The sequence below is a fragment of the Cervus canadensis genome, chromosome 19, assembly GCF_019320065.1.
Source record: "Cervus canadensis isolate Bull #8, Minnesota chromosome 19, ASM1932006v1, whole genome shotgun sequence".
NCBI classification, from domain to species: domain Eukaryota; kingdom Metazoa; phylum Chordata; class Mammalia; order Artiodactyla; family Cervidae; genus Cervus; species Cervus canadensis.
The window spans coordinates 7,446,907-7,470,658 of record NC_057404.1 but is presented as its reverse complement, the minus strand read 5'-3'; the positions used below and the strand labels follow the sequence as shown (position 1 = coordinate 7,470,658).

The following is a 23,752-nucleotide window of genomic DNA, read 5'->3' as shown; positions in this document are numbered from 1 at the left end:
TTGAGATTTTGATAGGGATTGCATTGATCTGTAGTATCACTGGATAGTATTGATATCTTAATAATATAAAATCTTCCAATCTGTAAATACAGAATATCTTTCCATTTATTTGTGTATTTAATTTCTTTCAGCAGTGTTTTCTAGTTTTCAGTATATTAGTTTTTCACCTCCTTGGTTAAGTTTATTCCAATATTTTATTCTTTTTGATGCTCTTATAAATGGAATAGCTTTTTAATAAAGATTTCTACTCTTTTTTTTTATTTCTACTCTTCATCTCTCCTATTTGCTTCAAATATTCTTTCAGTTTACTTTCATTTTATTATAATTTTAATATACTAAAAGTAAATTTTAAAATTTAGTCAATTGTTTCCTATTTTCCTTTGAGACAGTTTTTTTGTTGTTGTTGTTGTTTTTACTTTGAAGCTTACAAGGTTATCTGGTTATCTTCACTTCAGCAGGTATATGTGGAATACCTACTGTGTCTTGGCTCTAGGGGCACATTTATGAATATGAAAATCCTGAGGGCTACAAAGAACATTCAGATCCAAACACTTAATAAATATTTAGTTCAAATTTCTTCTAACTTTTCAATTATTATATTTAAACTATTTGGAATTAATTTTGGTCAACAATGCTTCTCAACTTTTTTGAAAGTTAAAGAGGCAGTTAATGAGGCAGTTAAAGCCATTTTATTATTTGGGGTAAAACCCTCACGGTTAGCCAGTTGAAGTTACTTACACAAATTTGGGAGAAATAGATCTTGAGAAAGTATGTTCACTTTTATAGGAATAAATCAAATTGCTCCTATATTTTGAACATTTTGCAATTTCATTGCTATCTTATTATTTCCTGAAGATAGAGAATGTGAGTAGTATTTTCATAATTTAAAACTTCAAAGTGAAACATTCTACATATTCATTTTTTGCCATCTAGAAATATTGACAATATTCTCTGTACCAATTTTTAAGAAAGTAATAGAATGATTTTTCAAGGATTTGTGTAATAAAAATTGAAGAAGGGGATCAAGTGAGGGAAAATAAGGAAGACATTAGAAACTTTATGGGAAGAAAGAAAGATATTTAGTGTGAAGAAAATAAAAAGCAAACTGAGTTCTGACCTTGGGGATCATGTTTAATAATAAATGTGGAACAGCAGCTGTGATAGCTTCTGTATGACTGCCAAGTGCCCTAAACATTTCTTTTTTTTAGAAGGTATTACTTACTTCATCCTCTGGAGCATGTTATACACACACACACACACAAGGAGATAATTGAGTTCTGGAATTCATTATGCTATGTCTATTTTTATTCCTCAATCTCCACCTAAACCGTCACCAATGTATTTCAGTCTTTCTCTGAAGTTTATCTAAAAGATATATCACCTTCTGTGATCGGGATATTTTTTCTCCTAATGTGTGATGTTTAGGATTGTGAATTTTGAAGGAAACGGTCAAGATACAGGAGGATTTTAAGTGCTTCTATCCTGTTCCTAACCATTAATTATCTATATGAAGAAATCCACAGACTTTTATTTTAGCTTCAGTCACAATCCAAATGGCATACTAGCCAAGGTTGTAAGAATTAAAAGGAGGAGGAAATAGAATCATGGAGGGGTCAATTACACAGGGCCCCTTCCATGGGCTACTTATTTAACTTTCCCTTAGTAGCAGAAACCAACTATCAATATATACACTTTAAATTCTAAGATGTGCTTTTTCTTATATTGTAACAAAGACAAATAACAGTAGATATGCAGAGAGTACAAAAATCCTGAGACAGATTCCAAATGCAATTGTTAGAAATAATCTACCTGCCAAGTTAATGGGGGAATAAAATTGATGAAAAGATATTCTTTCCTAAAACAGGTTTTAATCTAGAATCAGCTCTGACTAGAATTCTTGTGGATCTGGAAAGGAGGCTATGCACTTTGAGGAGGAAAGGTAATTAGAAAGTTAACTAAGAATCCGGGGTGTTCTGGAATTTTCCAGTGTAATCTCTGGATAGGATTGTGGATCAGTGATAGGCCAGACAATTAAGTGGCACAACATATGTGAAAATGGTTTGTTAAAAGTAATGAACTAGACTATTAAGAAATCCAACCAATACTGAAATTAGTAAAATTTGTGTTATACATACATTTGAGAGTCATTACCAGAAATGAGGCACTTATACTGCTAATTATATGAAACAGCATTGGAAAGGAGTCCAACACATATTATTGTTTATATCAGGGATTTTTCACCTTAAGTGAAATGAGATCCTGTTTTTGAGCTCAGAGCTAAGGATATACAGCTAAAGATTACACACTCATGTTTGAGAAAACATCAGCTTTTGGAATCTATCCCTTCCCCACTGGATCCAGTGAGAACTACCAGTTAGGAAAATCAATGCTACCCTCACCATTATCCCCTTCCTCGAAAGGGGAAGACAGAATAAGTGAAAGTTGCGTTCTGTGGGGAATACAGTGTTCTAAGGTGAAGTTATTTTCTCTCGCTACATTATGAGAGAAGGTAGAGAATGACTGAGGGGTCATTAAGAGTCATTAATAGGACTTCCCTGGTGGTCCCATGGGTAAGACTCTGCTTCCAATGCAGGGGATACCAGTTCAATCTATTGTGGAGGAACTAAGATCCCACATGCTGTGCTGTGTGGCCAGAAAAAAATTTTTTTTAATTTTTTAATTGAAGCATAGTTGCTTTACAGAATTTTGTGGTTTTCTGTCATACATCAAGAGTCAGCCATAGGTATACCCATGTCCCCTTCCTCCCAGACCTCCCTCCCATCTCCCTTCCCACCCAACCCTTCAGCCTGTCACAGAGCCCCTGTTTGAGTTCCCTGAGTCTTATAGCAAATTCCCTTTGGCTATCTGTTTTACACATGGTATTGTAGATTTCTATGTTACTCTCTCCATATATCTCTCCTTCTTCCTCTCCTCCCACCTTGTCCATAGGTCTGTTCTCTATGTCTGTTTCTCCACTGCCATCCTGAAAATAAATTCATCAGTGCCATCTCTTCAGATTCCATATATGTGTGTCAGTATATGATATTTATATTTCTCTTTCTGACTTACTTCACTCTGTATAATGGGCTCTAGTTTCATCCACCTCATTAGAGCAGATTCAAATGTGTTCCTTTTTATGGCTGAGTAGTATTCCATTGTATATATGTACCACCACTTCTTTATCCATTCATCTGTCAATGGACATCTAGGTTGCTTCCGTGTTCTAGCTATTATAAATAGAGATGCAGTGAACACTGGGGTCCATGTGTCTTTTTCAGTTTTGATTTCCTCAGGGTATATGCCTAGGAGTGCAATTGCTAGATCATATGGTGGTTTTATTCCTAGCTTTTTAAGGAGTCTCCATACCATCTTCCATAGTGGCTTTATCAGTTTACATTCTCACCAACGATGCAAGAGTGCTCCCTTTTCTTCACACCCTCTCCAGCATTTATTTTTGTAGACTTTTTGATGATGGCCATTCTGACTGGGCTTCCCTGGTGGCTCAGATGGTAAAGCATCTGCCTGCAATGCAGGAGAGCGGGGTTCAATCCCTGGGTCAGGAAGATCCCCTGGAGAAGGAAATGGCAACCCACTCCAGTACTCTTGCCTGGAAAATTCCATGGATGGAGAAGCCTGATGGGCTACAGTCCATGGGGTTGCAAAGAGTCGGACACGACTTCACTTTCACTTTCATTCTGATTACTGTGAGGTATCTTCTTATAGTTTTGATTGGCATTTCTCTGATAATGAGTGACGTTGAGCGTTTTTCATGTGCTCGTTAGCCATCTGTATGTCTTCTTTGGAGAAATGTCTCTTCAGGTCCCTTTCCCACTTTTTGATTGGGTTGTTTGTTTTTTTGGTATTGAGTTGTATAAGCTGCTTGTGCATCTTGGAAACTAGTTCTTTATCAGTTGTTTCCCTTGCTATTATTTTCTTCCATTCTGAGGATTGTCTTTTCACCTTGTTTATAGTTTCTTTTGTTGTGCAAAAGCTTTTAAGTTTAATGAGGTCCCACTTGTTTATTTTGTTACTTTCATTACTCTAGGAGGTGGGTCATAGAAGATCTTGCTTTGATTATGTCATCGAGCATTCTGCCTATGTTCTCCTTTAAGAGTTTAATAGTTTCTGGTCTTACATTTAGTTCTTTAATCGATGTTGAGTTTATCTTTGTGTATGGTGTTAGGTAGTAATCTAATTTCCTTCTTTTTTTTTTAATTTCCTTCTTTTGCATGTAGCTGTCCAGTTTCCCCAGCACCATTTATTAAAGAGGCTGTCTTTGCCCCATTGTATATTCTTGCCTCCTTTGTCAAAAATAAGGTACCCATAGGTGCATGGGTTTATCCCTGGGTTCTTTATCTTGTTCCATTGGTCTATATTTCTGTTTTTGTGCCAGTACCATACTATCTTGATGACTGTAGCTCTGTAGTATAATCTGAAGTCAGGAAGGTTGATTCCTCCAGTTCCATTCTTCTTTTTCAAGACTGCTTTGGGTCTTCTGGGTCCTTTGTGTTTCCATATGAATTGTGAAATTTTTTGTTCTAGTTCTGTGAAAAATGCCATTGGTAATTTGATAAGGATCACATTGAATCTGTAGATTACATTTGGTAGTATAGTCATTTTCACAATATTGATTCTTTCCACCCAGGAACATGGAATATCTCTCCATCTGTTTATGTCTTTGACTTAATTAAATCAAATTATTTTAAAATTAATTTTAAAAATTATTTTTAATTTAAAAAAATAACTAATGAAGTAGGGGTGCTTGAACCCTCTGAACTATTATCAGCTTCAATGAGCTGAGAATTGAGGATAACCTCTGGACCAAAAGTTGCCAAGCCATTCTCCTGATGCTGCTAGGAAATAGAAAAAGAGACATGAGAGAGTAGGTAAAACTGAAAGAGGGAGGTGCCAGCTGAGTAGTGAGGCACTCTGTATTTCTACTGTTTGGAATGATGAAAAGATTCCCAAGGGTCAAGTGGTACTGCATGATACAGCAGAGCCCAAGACAACAGCCTATGACCACATATATACACAGGTGCACATATGATGCATACCCGTACCAGCTGTGTATTATCTCCAGTTCAAGCAGTGAAAGAGAGTTCTGGGATTTCTAAGTCTCAATTCCAAATTTTAGGGAGAGAAAAGCCAATTGGCCCAGCTTATCTGGTCCAGCCAATTGGACCAGTTTATTCCTGGTCCAACTGCCTGGGGGCTGACAAGGGAATAACATGTGTGAGCAAACTCTTAGAGCAGGAGGCACAGACAAGTTCATTTAAAGCAGAGAAAGAGTGGAAAGGAAATGATAGACATCACGGCACAGTTATGTACAACCAATATTTTGATGGTAAAACCAAAATCATGAACACCACCCATTGTAGAAAGATAACATGTTCCATTTCCTGCCCAAATCTTCCATTTTGAGTTAAAAATCTCAAGGACAGAAAGAGAAAGTACTAATTTGGAATAACTGTAGTTTTAGTTAATCATTATGTAACTGACTTCCAGGTAAATGTTTCATGGACCAGGAAGAAGGTTCACAGTCCACAAATAGTCATCATTGTCAACAAGGATGACAAACACGTATCAAGTGCTTGTAAAAGGTCAAGTTCTGCTGCTGCAATCTTGGTTCAGTTCAGTTAAACCGAGAGCCTTCTATGAGCAAATCATTGTATGCAGTGCTATGCTGGTTCTGGGACAACTGGGAACCCACGTTAAAAATCTTAAGTACACAGCTTGAATTTTTACATATGTAAATACCCACGTAACCACCACCTAGATCAAGATATAAAATATTTCCAAAGACTCCCTCAGTCCCCTTTCCAATTCAAGAAACTTAAACGGAGGAAGGTCTTTAAAGAGAAATTTACAGCCAAATGAGTTTCTGGGGAATGCAGAAAAGAAGAAAAGGAGAGCTGAGTTAGCTAGTATAAGACTAAGTGGCCTAAAGTGTAACAATAGGACAACTTGTTTCCATAGTAACTTAAAAATATTCTAATAGAAAAATTGCTACCTATGAAGTTTATTGTAAGTGGTTTCAAGTATTTCAAGGATAAGCTAAGAACAATAGTTTCATAAATTTTAATTCAGTTTAAAAATCCAAATAAATCTGAGGAATAGAAGTTCCTTAATTATTTGTGATTTTCTTAACATTTAATGTATCTTTAAAAAAAATTATTTATTTTTGGCTGCGTTACTTTGCCAACAAAGCTCTGTGTAGTCAAAGCTATGGTTTTTCCAATAGTCACGTATCGATGTGAGAGTTGGACCATAATGAAGGCTGAACGCTGAAGAATTGATGCTTTTGAGCTGTGGTGATGGAGAAGACTCTTGGGAGTCTCTTGGACTTCAAGGAGATCAAACCAGTCAATCCTAAAGGAAATCAGTCCTGAATATTCTTTAGAAGGACTGATGCTGAAGCTGAAGCTCCAATACTTTGGCTAGCTGATGTGAAGAGCTGACTTATTAAGAAAAGACCCTGAAGCTGGGAAAGATTAAGGGCAGGAGGAGAAGGGGACAACAGAGGACGAGATGGTTGGATAGCATCACTGACTCATTGGACATGAATTTGAGCAAGCTCCGGGAGATGGTGAAGGACAGGGAAATCTGGCATGCGGCAGTCCATGGGGTGGCAAAGAGTCGGACACGACTGAGCAGCTGAACAACAAGGTCTTCATTTTTTTGTGCAGGCTTTCTCTAGCGTGGTGGGTGGGGGCTACTCTTTGTTGTAGTGCGTGGGCTTCTTATTGCAGCGGCTTCTCTTGTTGCAGAGCATGGGCTCTAGGTTGTGCAGGCTTCTGTAGTTGCGACATGTGGACTCAGTAACTGTGGCTCCTGGGCTTCAGAGCACAGGCTCAACAGTTGTGGCCCACAGGGTTAGTTGCTCTGAGGCATGTGGGATTTTCCAGGATCAGACATTGAACCCATGTCTCCTGCATTGGCAGGCAGATTCTTTACCATTGAGCCACCAAGGAATCCCCAGTGGTTTTTAAAATTGGGTCATTATGATTATTTAATTTTGTCAAAATTGATCCGTGACTTGTATTTATTCAAAAACATGTTTCTTGTTGGATGTTTTCCATATCATATTTAAAGATGTATTTAACCATGCTTTTCACTTCTCTATGAAGAGCTCACTGTTGATCATCCTAGTAATTAAGAGTTCAGTATATTATACTAGGGGCTTCCCAGGTGGCTCCGTGTAAAGAATCCACCCGCCAATGCAGGAGACATAGAAGATGCAGGTTCGATCCTTGGGTCGAGAAGCCTGGTGGGCTATAGTCCACGCAGTCGCAAAAGAGTTGCACACAGCTGAGCACAAACACATATTGTAGGAGGTCTGCAGATCAGTAACTGAGTCAGAAGTTTGAGAAGTTCTTTACAGTCTTTCAGAAGTTACATGTTGCAACACTGTATTTCTGATTTTATATCCACCATTCTTTCCATGTGTGCCTATTAAGCTTACATTATCAATAATTAGTGTTCTGCTGGAACCAACTCATACTTGCTCCTTCCCTATGAGAGCCAATTGTGCCCATTTCTTTCCATTGATAGTTTGAAACTAACACATTTGGAATATTTACACCATAGAAATTGGCAAATGCTATAAATGAAGGACTGCTTTCCCTCTGTCCACCATACACCCCTAGACATTTGTTAAACATTTACCGTCACATCACTGACAATAAGGCCTTTCTTGCCATATGAAGCAGATATCTGTAGATATTTGTTAGGTGTTCATAGTATCATTAGCACAAAGGTGCCCCTCTTGAAGGAAATTTGATACACTAAAGACTAAATTTAATAAAAGTATTAAAGGAAATAATGATTATTTACACTGCAAAAAGTTTTTAATTTTATTTTTTTGAGTTTTTAATTTTAAAATAATTCTCTGTATAAGCATTATACATAATTGTCCAAAACTGGAGACTATCCACTTGTTCTTCAACAGATAAATGGATAAATAAACTGTAGTGCATCCACACAATGGAATACTACTCAACAATAAACAGGAACAGGTTATTGATACATATAACATGGATGACTCTCAAATGCATTATGCTAAGTGAAAGAACCATTATCAAAAGATTACATTCTGTATGTTTCCATTTTATATGACATTCCGGCAAAAGCTAAAATATAGAAACAGATATAATGCACCAGGTCAGTGGTAGCCAAGATGAGGTTTAGAAAATGATCTAAATACAAAGAGGCAGCAGGTGAGAATTCCTTCAGGTGTTCAATTGTTTTGTAGCCTGTCTGTGGTAGTGGTTACAAGAATCTATGCTTGTGTAAAGGAGCTCCCTGGTTGGTAGTCCAGAGGTTAGGACTTGAAGCTGTCACTGCTATGGCTTGGGCTCAATCCCTGGTTGGGAAACTAAAACCCTTCAAGTTGTATGGCCAAAAATAAGAGAAGAATCTATGCATGTATAAAATCTCAGAAATGTACACACATATCATCCTTTTGTATTCAAATTTTTTTTATTTGGAAAAAAAAGAATTCTCTGAACAAAGAGCTTCCTTGATGCTTAAAAAATGTTACTTTGTTTATCTGTATTTAGCTTACTGCAAGTTTTCATAAATAAATCTGTTGTATAAGTGAGGCTCACTAAAACAATGCCAATTTCCATTAAGAAGTTTCTATATCTGTGCAAAAGATCAAAGATTTTTTTAAACAATCTTAGTGAGATAAAAGTAAATTAAACTGCATATGTTTAAAGACTACAACTTGATGAGAATTAACATGCATATACATCAATCAAACTATCACCACAACCAAGGAAACTAATTTATGTAGAACACCAAAGTGTTGCTTCTATGATCTCTCCCTTCTCTTCACCCGAGTCCCTCCTTCCCAATCACTCATCTTAGTTTCTGTAACTGCAGATTATTTTACATTTTCTAGACTTTTAGATAAATGAATCCATATAATATGTACTCCTTTTTGGTCTAGCTTCCTTTACCCACTATGAGTATCCCTGTTGTTTCATGTATCAAGACTTAACTCCTCTTTATTGCTGTGTAGCATTCCACTGTATGGATATACCATGATTTATTTATCCACACACATCTGGGTTTCCAGTTTGGGCTGTTATACTAGGAACATTTGTATATAAGCCCTTGCATTAGTATATGCTTTCATGTTTCTTGAGTAAACACCTATAAGTGGAATAGTTGGGTCTTATGGAAGGTGTGTATTTAACTTTTAAGAAAATGACAAACTTCCGAAGTTTCACTTTACATTCTTACAGCAGTATATGAGGATTAATTCCTCCATATCCTTACCAACAGTTGTCATGGTCAGTCTTTTCAGTTTTAGGCATTCTAATAGGTGTGGAGTGTTATCTCATCATGGTATTAACTTGCACTTCCCTAATAGCTAATGATGTTGAGCATCTTTTCATGTGCTCATTTGCCATCTGTATATCCTCTTTGGTAAAGTAAGTCTAAATATGTTAACGAAGCAGCTTTCAGGAGATATAAACATGAAGTTTTGTTTTTGTTTTGACTGTACCACTTGGCCAGTGGGATCTTAGTTCCCTGTAATGGAGTCTTAATCACTGGACTGCCAGGGAAGTCCTGAAACATGAAATTTAAACTTTCAAATATTTACTATTTCCTATAAGAGCTCCTTTTTAATAGTTTGTTTAATAGCTTTATTGAGATATAATTCACACAGCATAAAATTCACCCTTTCAAATGTACGATTTAGTGGTTTTTAGTATAATCATAGATTTGTGCAGCTATCTACTTTCAAAACTCTTTCATCATTCCAGAAAGAACCCCCAAAGCCATTAACAGTCACTTCCCATTTACCTCCTTCCATTCACTGGCAACCACTAATATATATTCTATTTCTGTGCATTTGCCTATTCTGATCTAGCAGCAGAATTGCTGTGAAAGTGTCCAATTCAGCAATTCAGTTGTGTCTGTCCGACTTTTTGTGACCCCTTGGACTGTAACTCACCAGGCTCCTCTGTCCATGGGATTCTCCAGTCAAGACAAATGGAGTGGGTAGTCATTCCTTTCTCCAAGGGATCTTCCTGACACAGGGATCAAACCCGAGCCTCCAGCATTGCAGGCAGATTCTTTACCATCTGAGCCGCTAGGGAAGCTAGCAGGAGAATTCTTAGGGCATATGATAACTCTAAATTCAACATTTTGAATAACTGTCAAACTGTTTTCCAAAGTGGCTATACCATTTTACATCCCACTGGTAATGTATGAGTGTTCCAATTTCTCTGCATTCTCACTGACACTTGTTACTGTCTTTTTTTTTTTTTTAAATTTTAGCCCCCTTATTGAATATGAAGTGGTATCTCAAAGTGATTTTGATTTGCATTTCTCTAATGACTAGTTATGTGTGACATATTTGCATGTGCTTATTAGCTATTGGCCTCTCTTCTTTGGAAAAATATCTATATTTTTCACACACTTCTAAATCAAATTGTCTTTTTATTGTTGAGTTGTAAGAGTTCTTTACATACCCTGGATAAAATATCCTTTATCAGATATATGATTTGCAAATATTTTCTTTAATTCAGTGGGTTGTCCTTTTCATTTTCTTGATACTATCCTTTGAAGCACGGAGTTTTTAAATTTTGTTGAAGTCCAGTTTATCTTTTTTTTTTCTTTTTTGCTTTTGGTGCCACACTTAATAAACTATTGCCTAATTTGAGGTCATGAAGATTTGCCCCTATATGTTTTCTATAAATTTTATATCTTTAGCTCTTAGTTTTATGATCCATTTCAAATTAATTTTTTATGGTGTGAGTTAAGAGTTCAAGTTAATTCTTTTGCATGTGGAGACCCAGTTGTCTGAGTACCATTTGTTGAAAAGACTATTTTCTCCTCATCATTTTAATAATTGTAAGCTCTGATTGGGAAATATATCTATGCAAATTTACACATCATTTAATTTGTAAACTCACTATCATTCATAGTTAATATCTACCAGAATTATCTGTCATCTCATGGCCTGAACTTTAATGGTCATAGTTTTAGTCTGCTTTGACTTCTGAAAGAATCTCCAAGATGTAAATTGTATTTGCTTTTTGAAAAGTTATGATTCTCGCAATTCCAGAATTGAGGGTCATGGCTCAGTGTGGAAAGTTGTGGCCCGCTAACAGGTAGTAAACTTCTCATGAAGGAAGATAAAAACAACTTGGTCCAGGGGGCTAAATTATAGGATGTATTCCTGTCAATGATAGAAGAATTAGATACAAGTAAACACCCTACTTTTTGAGTGTATACTGACTCTTGACCAGTGGATTTACAATTTAACCTGGCAAGTGGACCATAGATGACTGGGTGATAAAAAGGATACTGCTCTTTGAAAATCTTTATGTAAATTCTAAGAGCAAACCAAAGTGGTACATGTTGATGCTCACCAAAGAAGCCTTATGCAAGGAGGAATCAACAAATCAACTAAGTTGATGGTTTAGTTTGACCACTTGAATTGGCAACTTGGGTACATGAAATGAGTCTACATGGAGGAATTTAAATCATGCATCAATGGATCAAATGACAAATTTACCATTGGCCCTTACTGAACCTTAAACCATTAATAATAAATATTCTGTTTGCCATCAAAAAGGCAGTGTTTACAAACAGCCCTGGGAAGTATTCCCAGGAGAGAAGATCCAACTCATAGCTGGCAAGTAGATAATAATGACTCTTTATCTATTGCCTGGGGGGAACTTAGATGGATATTAACAAAACTTGACTCATATTTTGGGTTTGACTTTGCATACCTAGTGACTGAAGCCAATGCTTTGAATACTATCAAAAAGTTAGAACAAAAATATTGTACCAGTTTGGCCTTCCTAGTTACATTTCCTTGGATCGAGACACTCACTTCTCTGCCCACATGTACTAAAATAAGCAAAGAAATACCACATTCAATCGACTGGATTTATCATATTCCTTATCACACTCAAAGTAGTAGATTAATAGACAATTGAAACTAAACACAACTGCTTAAAAAGGTGTAGGGGTGATGACAGATTGAAGGATTGGTCCACAAACCTATAGCTTATAGTTTGCAACTTAACAGGAAGGCGACTAAAGTCATGTCTCCCTTAGATACATTGTTTTTACTATGGAAGTAGGGAAAATAGAGTGCAGAATGATACAGGAATTTCACTACAAATCTTCCATAATTTTCCTTTTCAATGCTGTCTTTGTTTGGGCTGCTGTAACGTAGTGTCATAGACTGAATGCTTTATGAACAACAGTTATGGAGGCTGGAAGTTGGAGATCATGGTGCTGTCAGGGTTAGATTCTGGTGAGGACCCTCCTCCAGGTTGCAAACTGCCATTTGCTTTGCTCTTACAAGGCAGGAAGCAGGCAGCCTCCTGACTTTTATAAGGGCACTAATCCCATTCATGAGCTCTGCCCTAAAGTGTGCTCAGCGATTCAGTCCTGTCCAACTCTTTGTGACTCCATGGACTGCAGCCTGCCAGGCTCCTCTGTCCATGGAATTCTCCAGGCAAGAATACTGGAGTGGGTAACCATTTCCTTCTCCAGGGGATCTTCTCAACCCATGCATCAAACCCATGTCTCCTGCATTGCAGGCAGATTCTTTACCATCTGAGCCACCAGGGAAGCCCTCTGCCCTCATAATCTCATTTTTAATCCTAATCACCTCCCAAAGACCTCACCTCCTAATACCATCACACTGGAGGTAGGGTTTAACATATTAATTTGAGGGGATACACAAAATTCGGTCTATGACAGATGCCAAATTCATAGTCTCTAGATTAGGTGTGTAACTAAAAGCTCCAGAGGCTGATAATGCAAAACAAGATACTGTTATTATTTTGAAGCTAATGAAAGAATTCCAAAGAGATTAGTGGGATAGATGATCCTTCCCCCCACTTCCACAGGCTGGGGTTAACTGTAACAATGTTTCTTTGCTCATGGACAGGAGAGCCCCATTTTCTCTATTTATCCAATCTGACCTCATAGAATTAGGAATGGGCTGAAAGGGAAGTCCAGCCATGTCCAGCCAAGATGAGCTTGCTTCCAGTCATACAGACAAGCTCAGTGGTTGAACCACAGGGATCTAATAGGGGAAAGACTTGGATTAAAATTAATGATTAATGAAAGCAAGGTGAAATTATTGATGAGAGGAAAGAAGCCAATATATGGGTTTCACAAAAAGGAAAAGTCAACAATTCTGATGAGGCTTAAAATAAAAGAATAATATTCTGTCAACTTGGACTTCAATGCTTTTGGGGAGAAGGACTCTGATAAAACTTTTTTCTCTTTTGAAGAGCCAAGAAATGAGCTGAATAAAAAATTAACTTCCAGAAGTAGTCTACATTCTCAAAATGAATGAAAAAAGGGGAGCTCTAACTATGACCACATAGAAAAACACCAATGTGGCTATGTCTTTTGATTTTTCTTTCACCAGACATTATTTCTATGGAGAAGAATTGACCTAAGGAAGACATAGACTTAATTAATGATAGATTGATTATGATTCTTAATCATTCATCTGGTATATACCTTAAAGTTCAGATAGCTAAAGTTCAGATCAGAGAGGCAAATGAATTATAAATTCAGTATAAAATATGAGAAAATTTGTGCTATTATTATTGGATGGTTTAGTTTCTGTTTAAATCTATACCAACTCCTCACTGATGACTGCAAATGTTTAGAACCTGTGTGTTTTGATAGTAAGGCAAGTTAATCTCTGTTAAATTAAGGATAATTGTTTTGTCCTAGAAAGGTCTTGAAACACAGATCAGGGTGGTAGATCTTGCTGTGACAGTTAATTACAAGAGGCCAGGAATCAACCTGAACTGTTTTGCTAAAGTTCTTGCATGGCACTGACCCTTGTCAAGTCATGAAACATATTGACTGATAGTGTTGATTTGAAACCACAAGTTGGAGGAGTTTCAGGGTTGTTGTGGTTTGTACCACTTTGGCAACATTGATTATTAAGAGATCAGTGTTTCACATCTGGACTCAGCTCTGTCATTGAGACTGGTTATTTAGCAGGAATATGTCTATGTGACCAGCAAATATAAAAGACTCTGCCTAAGACTCCATTTGGAGCTTTCTGCTTTCAAAGCAGTCTGTGTTCACATCAGTGGCTCCTGAGCCCTGCATCTGACCTCAGCTCTTATAGAGGGTGAACAAAGCAGCCCCACCTGGCCTCTCTGGACCCCTTACAGTGAAACAGCCTTTGCAGGGATGCAATCCTTACTTTCTTTTGAACTGTGGTGCTGGAGAAGACTCTTGAGATTCCCTTGGACTACAAGATCAGACCACTCAACCCTAAAGGAAATCAAATGTGAATACTCATTGGAAGGACTGATGCTGAAGCTCCAATACTTTGGCCACCTGATGGGAAGAGCCAACTCACTGGAAAAGACCCTGATGCCAGGAAAGATTGAGGGCAGGAGGAGAAGGGGACAACAGAAGATAAGAGGGTTGGATGGCATCATCAACACAATGAGTTTGAGCAAACTTTGAGAGAGAGCGAAGGACAGGGAAGCCTGGCATGCTGCAGTTCACGGGGTCACAAAGAGTCAGACACGACTGAGAGACTGAACAACAACAATCCTTACTTTAATAGCATGGATATAGTCTTTTCCTATAGTAAACTGTAGATTTTTTTTTAACTGTAAATTTATAAGCATCATCATTTAGAGTCCTTTGAATCTTTTTTAGCAGTAAAACCCTATTTATAAACTACTACTCAGTGCACATATAGGTATTGCACATTAAATAACTTATTCTAAGACAATAGGTCATGAGGTTAGGCTATCATCAGGAGCTCTGTTTAAAAGACGAGAAAAAATGACAAAAGGAGGTAATATTACCTAATTAGGAGAAAAAATAATAAGCAGAATATTTTGACACAAGCTCCCCCACTACTTAAGAGGAGAGTCAACACTGGCTGCTCCAATTCCAGTTAGAACCATCTTCAACCAGAAGCCTATTTGAAATTAAAATACTTGGCTAAAGTTTCAGCTGCTATGATATCACAGCATGGTTGGCCAAAAGTACAGTCAGATTTCAACAAATGATTTAATGATATTTAAAACATTCACCCTACATTCTTTCCTAACTCCAAGCTAAGGGCACCATGGTTCATGTCTAAAATGAGACTCTGATGGGAATTCCCTGGTAGTTAGGACTCCATGCTTTCACTGTTGAGGGCCCAGGTTCAATTCCTGGTGGCAAAATAAATTAATTTAATTAAATGAGACTCCAAGGAAGTTTAAGGAGAGGTATTCATGAATAAATTGGCATGTCTGATGAAATATTAGGTTGGCCAAAAAGTTTTTTTGGAGTTTTCAGTATGCTTTTATGGAAAAATCCAAATGATCTTTATGGCCAACCCAATGCTCTGTAGCATCCAACATGAAACGAGAAGATGGAAATAGATACCTCCCACAGAATTTTCAGTTCTCTAATGTAAGTTGTCTAGGGCTTAGGCAAAAGTTTTGAGACAGCATAAGATCACCTAAATCCAAACGGTAAGAATGAAAAAGATTATATTTGGGCAAGAATTTGAAAGCACAGTGTGAAAAATGAAGAAGTCTTACTCTACACATATAAAAATCAATGTATTTTTATTTGAACCAGGGACAAAATCTAGGATGCAGTTTTCTGAGCAGAATGATTTATTTGGGTGGAGGCCTGCTTTCTCTGTGGAAAGACTGACCTGACTTACAAACATAATTTGGGCTCAGATATCATTTTCAACAATGAAATCATAGATACTGAGTAATAGAGGGCCAAAGACAGACACCGAGGTTACTTAATGACTGAATAAATGTGACACAGAGACAGAACACAGAGTCCTTGGCTCTGAGACACAGTTCTCCACCCAAATACTGGAAACCATATAAGCAGCAACTTCCATTAAATCATAGATGACTCTGTCTACCAATTACTTGCAGAGTAGATAAGTCATTGGGGACAGTCTAAAATAAAACCTAACAGTCACTTGCCAGCAACTGGTGAGCATTTTTTATTTGCCAGCCCTCATGCTGTGTGTGATTCTCACAATAATGCAACAGATAACATTATTAATTTTTAAAGATGAGGAAACCGAGAAAAAAAAAATGTCATTTCAATGTTCTGACTTCAGAGTCAGAACCTCTAATCTCTTTTCTCTAAATCTCTCATCTCCACAGGCCATTGTTTCATGACCTGTACAGAGTGGTTAGGAGCAACACTGGGGAAACAATTTCTGAAAATAAAGCAACTTACTAGACTTTAATCACCCAAAAATGATTACTTCAAATGAAGAATGCATCATAAAGAATTTATTCTACCTCTTTTTTCCTATGAGGTGTACATAATTTATGTGTCATAGCATCGATTACATTTCTACTTGTATAACAGTTTCTCTATCATCATTATCCAGCGTTAATTGTAAACTGTGCATGGCGTAGAAAAATGCTAGAATCTTAAAGAGTCAACCAATTAAAAGGTTAATTGACACCCAGTATGATTCCTGATGCTTCCTAGTGTGCTAGGGATTTTATTAGATGCTAATTCCTTTCAATAAAGTAAAATAAACCCTGCCTACACAAGTTTTCAGAAGGCATTGCATGATACAATTAGATAATGTCTGTCTGATAAAGAGGTGCTTCTTTGCCCTTATCTTACTTATATGCAAAATATACACATTTTAAACTCATATTCTGAGAGGAGAAAAGCAACAAAAGAACCACTAAATTGATATTATGTAAGGTAGACTTTTTTTTCCAAATGCAAAATTTTACATTTTAAACAATTTTGTCATATTTTTAGTAAATATGTTTCAAACAATGTTTCTGAAGACAACAGTGTACTCAGGAGATGCTTCCTAGTGGTTTAACTAGCACAGAAATAACTTTTAGTTTGCAAATTTTTCTTTTAAATATGACACCAATGTTTGAGTCTAAGTAAGATCCAGGGTTCCTCAAATGTTCTTGCTTGTTTTGGTTGCAAGTTTTCCTATACATACATACAATGTACTTTCTTAGCCAAATTTCCCACCATAATAAAAAAAATTAACAGCAACAACAAAAACCAATCAACAGATAACTACTGAGCATTTGTCATATATGTATGTGTGTATATATATACATATGAGACTTACTCTGAGGGACATTCTGAGTGAGAGAAAAAAGGAAAGGTAATAAATGACATGTTGTTGTTCAGCCGCTCAGTTGTGTCCGACTCTTGGCCACCCCATGGACTGCAGCACGCCAGGCTTCCCTGTCCTTCACCATCTCCTGAAGCTTGCTTAGACTCATGTCCACTGAATCGATGATGCCGTGCCATAAATGACATGGCATTTGCCTATGAACTGTACTTAGTTGGAGAAAAAACTTTTTTGGAGAAAAAACTGATGAAAAGTAAACCCTTTTGCCCCTTTCATGGTTGCAGAGAAGCCATTACTGCCCTGGTTCCACAAACACTGGCCTCTCTGGGCATGCCTCACTTTTTTTTGTTGGTTCCCATCACTCAGCATTGACCGTTTAACGCAACTGCCCTTCAATGTCCTCTTGTTCTTACCACACACTGTCACCCTAAGTGATCGCAAATTCTCCCAAGTCCTCAAATTAACATCAGTGCAGATGACTTCCAAATCTGCCTAGCTCTGTGCTCTGGAATCACGTTTGCTGTTCTCTGTGGGGCTCGTTCTCGTGGATTTTATCTCCTCCATCCATTACACCCTCGTTCCAGCAGTAGGTTTCATTGGTCTAAGAATCCTATCCAACCACCTTGATAGTAATTGGTTTAAATGAGCACAAAGCATTCCTCTGGGCTCAGGGATTGAATCATGCTGGGCATGAGATTCAATCTAAGCTCTGACAAGTGAGGAAAGACCAATCCACAGGTGAGACGGCCTCTTTGTTCTCCCATATAGTCACCTGCAGGTGTGAGGCCAGAATAGTTGCAGCATTCTTGAAAATCAGCCCAAGGAACAAGCTGACATAGGGGAGAGAGAAGAGCCAAAGGAACCACTGGGAAATGGAATTGGAGACACTTTAGGTCAACCCTAAAGCCCATCCCACCTTTAGATTTCTAATTTGTGAGCGAAATATTGCCTTCATCATTTCAGCCATTTTGAGTAGGGGTTTTTGTTGCCTGTGGCCAAAAATGTATTCATTGATGTGCTCATGTAAATAGGCTCCTGACTGGCACAAAATTTCAAGATATCTAGAACTGAATTCATCAACGCTGCTCCCAAACCCGATCCTCACTCTGTATTTCCAGTGTTGGCTCTTGGACTCATCATGGTCCTAATCACTTAAAGCTAGAAATCTGAGTCATTTTGGATGCCTCCCTCTTTCATAATCACATTGTTCTGTTGTTTCTGCCTCCACAATGTATCTCACTTTGGTTCCTCTTTCCATCCCCAATCTCCATTTCCCATTACTATCACCTCTCATGCACAATACTGCCAAACTGCCTAACTGGAATCTCTCTGACTTTAATCTTTACTCTTCCTTAGATTCATTCAGCATGTTTCTGCCAGCAATGTTTCAAAACACAGATTCATGCCACAGTCTTGTAGAAACTCCAATGGACTTCCATTACCTATAAAATATAAAAGCATTTCCTAAAATGTGTTTCATAGAACAATAGTCCCAGGAAATTCCCATTTTTAAAAAAGGTTTTATAATCAAATACATTTAGGAATTCCATCAGTGGTAGCCAAATTCCAGGCTAGGCCCCCATGATCCTTGTCTCATGGTATTTCCTCCCTTCTGTAGTGCTTTTCCACAGTGTATCAGAGTTGGTCTATGTGACCATGGCAGAAGTGATGGTGTGCCACTTCAAGGTGAGGTCATAAAGGCTAACTTTTGTGTTGGTCTTTCTTGGGTCACTCATTGTGGAAAAACCAGTTGGCATGTTGTAGGAAGAGGTCCATTTGACAAAGAGCTGAGGCCTCCAGTTAAGACCCACAGTCTGCCTGCTAGGTTTATACCCCTTCTCGACTGGAGTGCTTAAAAAGAATATCGTAGGGACTTCCCTTAAGATCCAGTGGCTAAGACTCCATGCTCCAAATGCAGGTGGCCTGGTCAGGGAACTAGACTCCACATGCCACAACAAAAAGCTCTCATGCCACAACTAAATATCCTTTTATGCCACAACAAAGATAGAAGATCCCACTTGCCACAACTAAGACCCAGTGCAGCCAAATAAATACCAAAAAAAAAAAAAAAGAATATGGTGGAAGAACTCTTTCCCACTCACTACTCTGTCCTTTCAGCCTCCACAACTAAACAGACTCTGCTGGAATAGAACTGAATTATTTATATAGGAGAATTATAATATAGAAGAGGCAGGCGTTAACATATCAGTTCAGTTCAGTTCAGTCACTCAGTCGTGTCAGACTCTTTGTGACCCCACGAACCGCAGCATGCCAGGCCTCCCTGTCCATCACCAACTCCTGGAGTTTACACAAACTCATGTCACTGAGTCAGTGATACCATCTAACCATCTCATCCTCTGTCGTCCCCTTCTCCTCCTGCCTTCAATCTTTTCCAGTATCAGGGTCTTTTCAAATAAGTCAGCTCTTCGCATCAGATGGTCAAAATATTGGAGTTTCAACTTCAATATCAGTCCTTCCAATGAACATTCAGGACTGATTTCCTTTAGGATGGACTGGTTGGATCTCCTTGCAGTCCAAGGGACTCTCAAGAGTCTTCTCCAACACCACAGTTCAAAAGCATCAATTCTTCTGCACTCAGCTTTCTTTATAGTCCAACTCTCACATCCATACATGACCACTGGAAAAACCATAGCCTTGACTAAACGGACCTTTGTTGGCAAAGTAATGTCTCTGCTTTTTAATATGCTGTCTAGGTTGGTCATAACTTTCCTCCCAAGGAGTAAGCGTCTTTTAGTTTCATATCAGCTAACTTGAAATTTCCCTTGCATTCCAAAAGGAAAAGTACTCAAAGATTTCATTAGGAGGGAGTCCTCATTGGGCCCTCCCCTCCATTCCTAACAGGAAATTCCAGGCTTTGCCCCTTCCTCTCCCCAAGCACCTCCTCTTCTAGACACTCAGTCCTACAACCCTACATTACTCCTGGGCCGGGGGAGGGGGGGAGGGGGGGAGAAACACTGCTCCTGTTTCTTCCATAGGAAGAGATTCATCCCTTGGACCTTTCTCCCTCAATCTGCCCTAGTCTAGCCCTATAGACTCAAATATGGATTACAAGTCAGAAGGAAGGCAGCACAAATCACCTCAAGAAGGCTGACAATATTGCATATCAACATTTATGTGCTCTTGCTGGACAAGAACTTTCTGAACTTCAACTAGGTGGGAAGCAATACTGCCAGTCCCTGGGTCATATACAAAGTGACTATTACTCCCAAGGACTTGCATTAATGGTTTTTATTGAAGGCATCAAAGTCTAGACTCACAATGAAGAAAGAATGTGTCCTCTGTCATCAAGACTCACTGTTGAGTTAACTTTCCAATGACCAATGGCTTCTTTTTCCTACTCTTCCATAGAGTTTGAGGGCACCACAGATTTACTTACTGGCTATTAAACTCTCCTCTCTCCCTCTTACACAGAGATTCACACCAGCCTCAATTATATTCTTTGGACTCAGACACTACTCCTGATAAGAAGTAAGAAAGAGGTAGTTAATATTTTCCATCATAAGAGCATGGTTCAAAGAAAGCAAGGACAAAAAAAGATCAAAGAAAAAAAAAAAAAAGAAAACCAAGACAGTGATAGCCTGAATGACTAATACCAGAAGAATGTTTCCATGTTCATTCATTCAACTATTGAGCATCTGCTATAGGCCAGTCATTATGGGTACAGACAGTGAGGTGCAGAAGATATGAGACATGATTCCCAGAGAGCTCATAGTATTAATAGAGTATTTGTTGTTGAGAAACTGTTGACTCAGGTGTTTTAAACTCCAATCTAAGTGTGCTAAATGAGGCATTTTGATTTCCTTGTCCTTAAAGCACAGTAAAAATCTCCTGAGAGTCTCAAACCATGATTGCCTAGGTTCTTAAATGTACAGTGTTTGATTTGGACAAATCTGTTACTTTCAGTTCCTGTTTCCTTTTCTAAGTTGACTTCAGAAATAGACTAGTATTAATAGAATCCAATCTCAAGATCCCTCTTTAAATTTATATCACAACCTAAGCAGCCAGCCAGCTCTGTGCTGCCTCCTCCTGGATCCCTTTAATTGTCACGAATTAAAAGGTGAAGAAAGTATTCTTTCAGAGAAAGAGAAAAGGAAAGCAAAGAAAAATCACCAGCAACCACCAACAACAAATGAACCTCAAGTTATTGTGAAGCCTTAAGTTCCAAATGTTAAATTTTTTTAAAAAGCTTCTAACCACACAGTCTAGACCAGTTTCGTTCTCTGTCACTCACAGTCCCCTCAATTCCTTTCTAAGTCTCAAAATGAAGCATTCAGACATAATTATCTAGGGAGATATAAGAAGGAAATTTGTCCACTTTCCTTCCAATGAGCAGTACTATCAAAACAGCTCTTGCGTTTTCACGGAAACTCCAAACCCCCTCCCTCATCCTTGTCTTCATTTTGGATTCTGACACATCCCCAGCATCCTCTCTGCAAAGCGCATTTGAGAGAAATAGGATGGGTGAAAAAGGCTGGAAAGGGAAGCCAGCACAGACCTAGAGAGCCAGTGACTAATTATAAATCAGGATTTTTCAATACAACATGACAGAGTTGTGACGTTGAAAATACTTCCCATATATTACTTTGTATAAAAGAAACTTGCTTTGAAAACCTCATTTTCTTCTCATTATCCCTCTTCTCCTGTATCACCTATTGCAGGTTTTTTGTTTCTTTCTTCTTTTTATTGGATTTACATTTTTTCTCAGTGTCCTTTATACATTAGTTCTCCTTTTCCCTTTTCTTTGCACTGCTTAGTACATTGTGCAAATGTATATTTTAAAGTTTCCCAGTCACCGCCGCGGCCGCCCCCTCGTCCTCAGTCATTCCAAAGCGTGAGCTCTCCGTGGATGTGACCCATGAAGGCTGCTCTAACGCAGTCGCTCGAGTCCTCAACAAGCTAGGAGGAGTTCAATTTGACATTGACCTGCCCAACAAAAAGGTCTGCACCAGCTCTGAGCACAGCGTGGACACTTTGCTGGAGACCCTGGGGAAAACAGGAAAGGCTGTCTCCTACCTTGGCCCCAAGTAGAGAGGCCCCATCCGGCAGCCTGCTGGATGGACCCACATGGGCAGGACGCTGATCCTCGCTGGCCTTCCAGACAGATCTAGGACCTGGCAATCCCTCTCAGCGATGGTAGTTCCTGCGGAGACCCTCATTTACCCTGCTCCTCTGTAGCTCTCCTGCAATAAAGTCAAGCCGATTTTGCTGGTGAAAAAAATAAATAAATAAAGTTTCTCATACTTTTTGTTCTTGAATAGAAATTGGGCGAGAGGAGGTAATTTGTGTTAGAGTCGTTGTCTGCCTCAGTAGTGAAATAGTGCCTTCTAGTGTTTGCAATTGACTGAGCGACTTCACTTTCCCTTTTCACCTTCATGCACTGGAGAAGGAAATGGCAACCCACTCCAGTGTTCTTGCCTGGAGAATCCCAGGGACAGGGGAGCCTGGTGGGCTGCCGTCTATGGGGTCGCGCAGAGTCGGACACGACTGACGTGACTTAGCAGCAGCAGCAGCAGCAGCAGTGTTTACAATAACATTTTGTGTTTGCACCATTTCATTTGATAAGTAAAAGTATTATCTTGTAATACTTTTACGTTTTATAGTTTTCCTACCATATTTTAAAATATATAGTTGGCATTATTATCTTTATTTTGGAGATTTAAAAACCAGAATCATAAAACATTTATTTAATGCTGATTTGATGATAGCACTTAGACCAAACATATGAAAGGATTAGAAAAATGTATTCTATTCAATGGATTCCCCATTCAGCTGCTACCAGTCACCAACCAGTCACGAGACAGATCATGGATATGATTCATGATACTGCGAAGTCCACTAAAAATGGCCATAGACAGAGAATTGCAAAAGCTGGTCTTCTGAAGGCAACATGAACAGGAAATGTTACGAAAGAGTTGCTCAAACTTTCTATCCTTCAAGGTAACACTTTTAGGAATGAGTTGATTGACATGTATTCTTTGGTTCTGCTGCTCCTGAGTCACCTCTCTTTCTCCTGGAACTAGCCATGTATTTTAGAGAAAAGCAGTGCTCTCAGAGAGGCAGATATATTCTTAAGAGGTTTATCAGATGTGAGAAGTTAGCTGTTGCCTAGTATTTCCCAACTTCTTGTGGATTTGCATAAGCATTCCCCAAAATAGATTCTTATTTGTTGACTATTCTGAAGACATGAGGAATAAGTATGTACACGTGTATATCTATGGTATGATATTTGTGTCCTTCCGAGAAACAGAACCATTAAGATGTGTGTGTGTGTATTTATAATTATAAAGAGAATTATTACAAGGAATCAGCTCATGTGATCGTGGGAGCTGAGAAGTCTCAGGATCTGGAGGGGGAGTAGTTAAGCTGGAAGCCCAGGAGAGCTGATGTACTTCTAGTCCAAGTTGAAACGGACAAGAACTAGGAGAGTTAATGTTTCAGTTCCAGTCCAAAGGCTGGCAGGCTTGAGAACCAGAAAGAGTTGATGTTTCAGTCTCAAGGTAGGAAAAAATCTCTCTGACTTGAAGGAAGTTCAGCCTTTTAATCTATTCAGGCCTTCAACTGATTAGATAAGGCCCACTCTCAATTAGGGGGAAATCTGCATTACTTAATCTACTGATT

The 23,752-nt window shown here is 38.3% G+C and overlaps 1 protein-coding gene across 1 annotated transcript; it reads left to right on the top strand.

Annotated features, from left to right (window-relative positions):
- Positions 1-1,919: 1,919 nt before the first annotated feature.
- Positions 1,920-22,352, top strand: LOC122422010 (copper transport protein ATOX1-like). Its single transcript, XM_043438186.1, has 2 exons — positions 1,920-1,939; positions 21,916-22,352. The coding sequence occupies exons 1-2, from the start codon at positions 1,920-1,922 to the stop codon at positions 22,160-22,162; spliced, it is 267 nt and encodes an 88-aa protein (XP_043294121.1). The 3' UTR covers positions 22,163-22,352.
- The last annotated feature ends 1,400 nt before the right edge of the window (positions 22,353-23,752 follow it).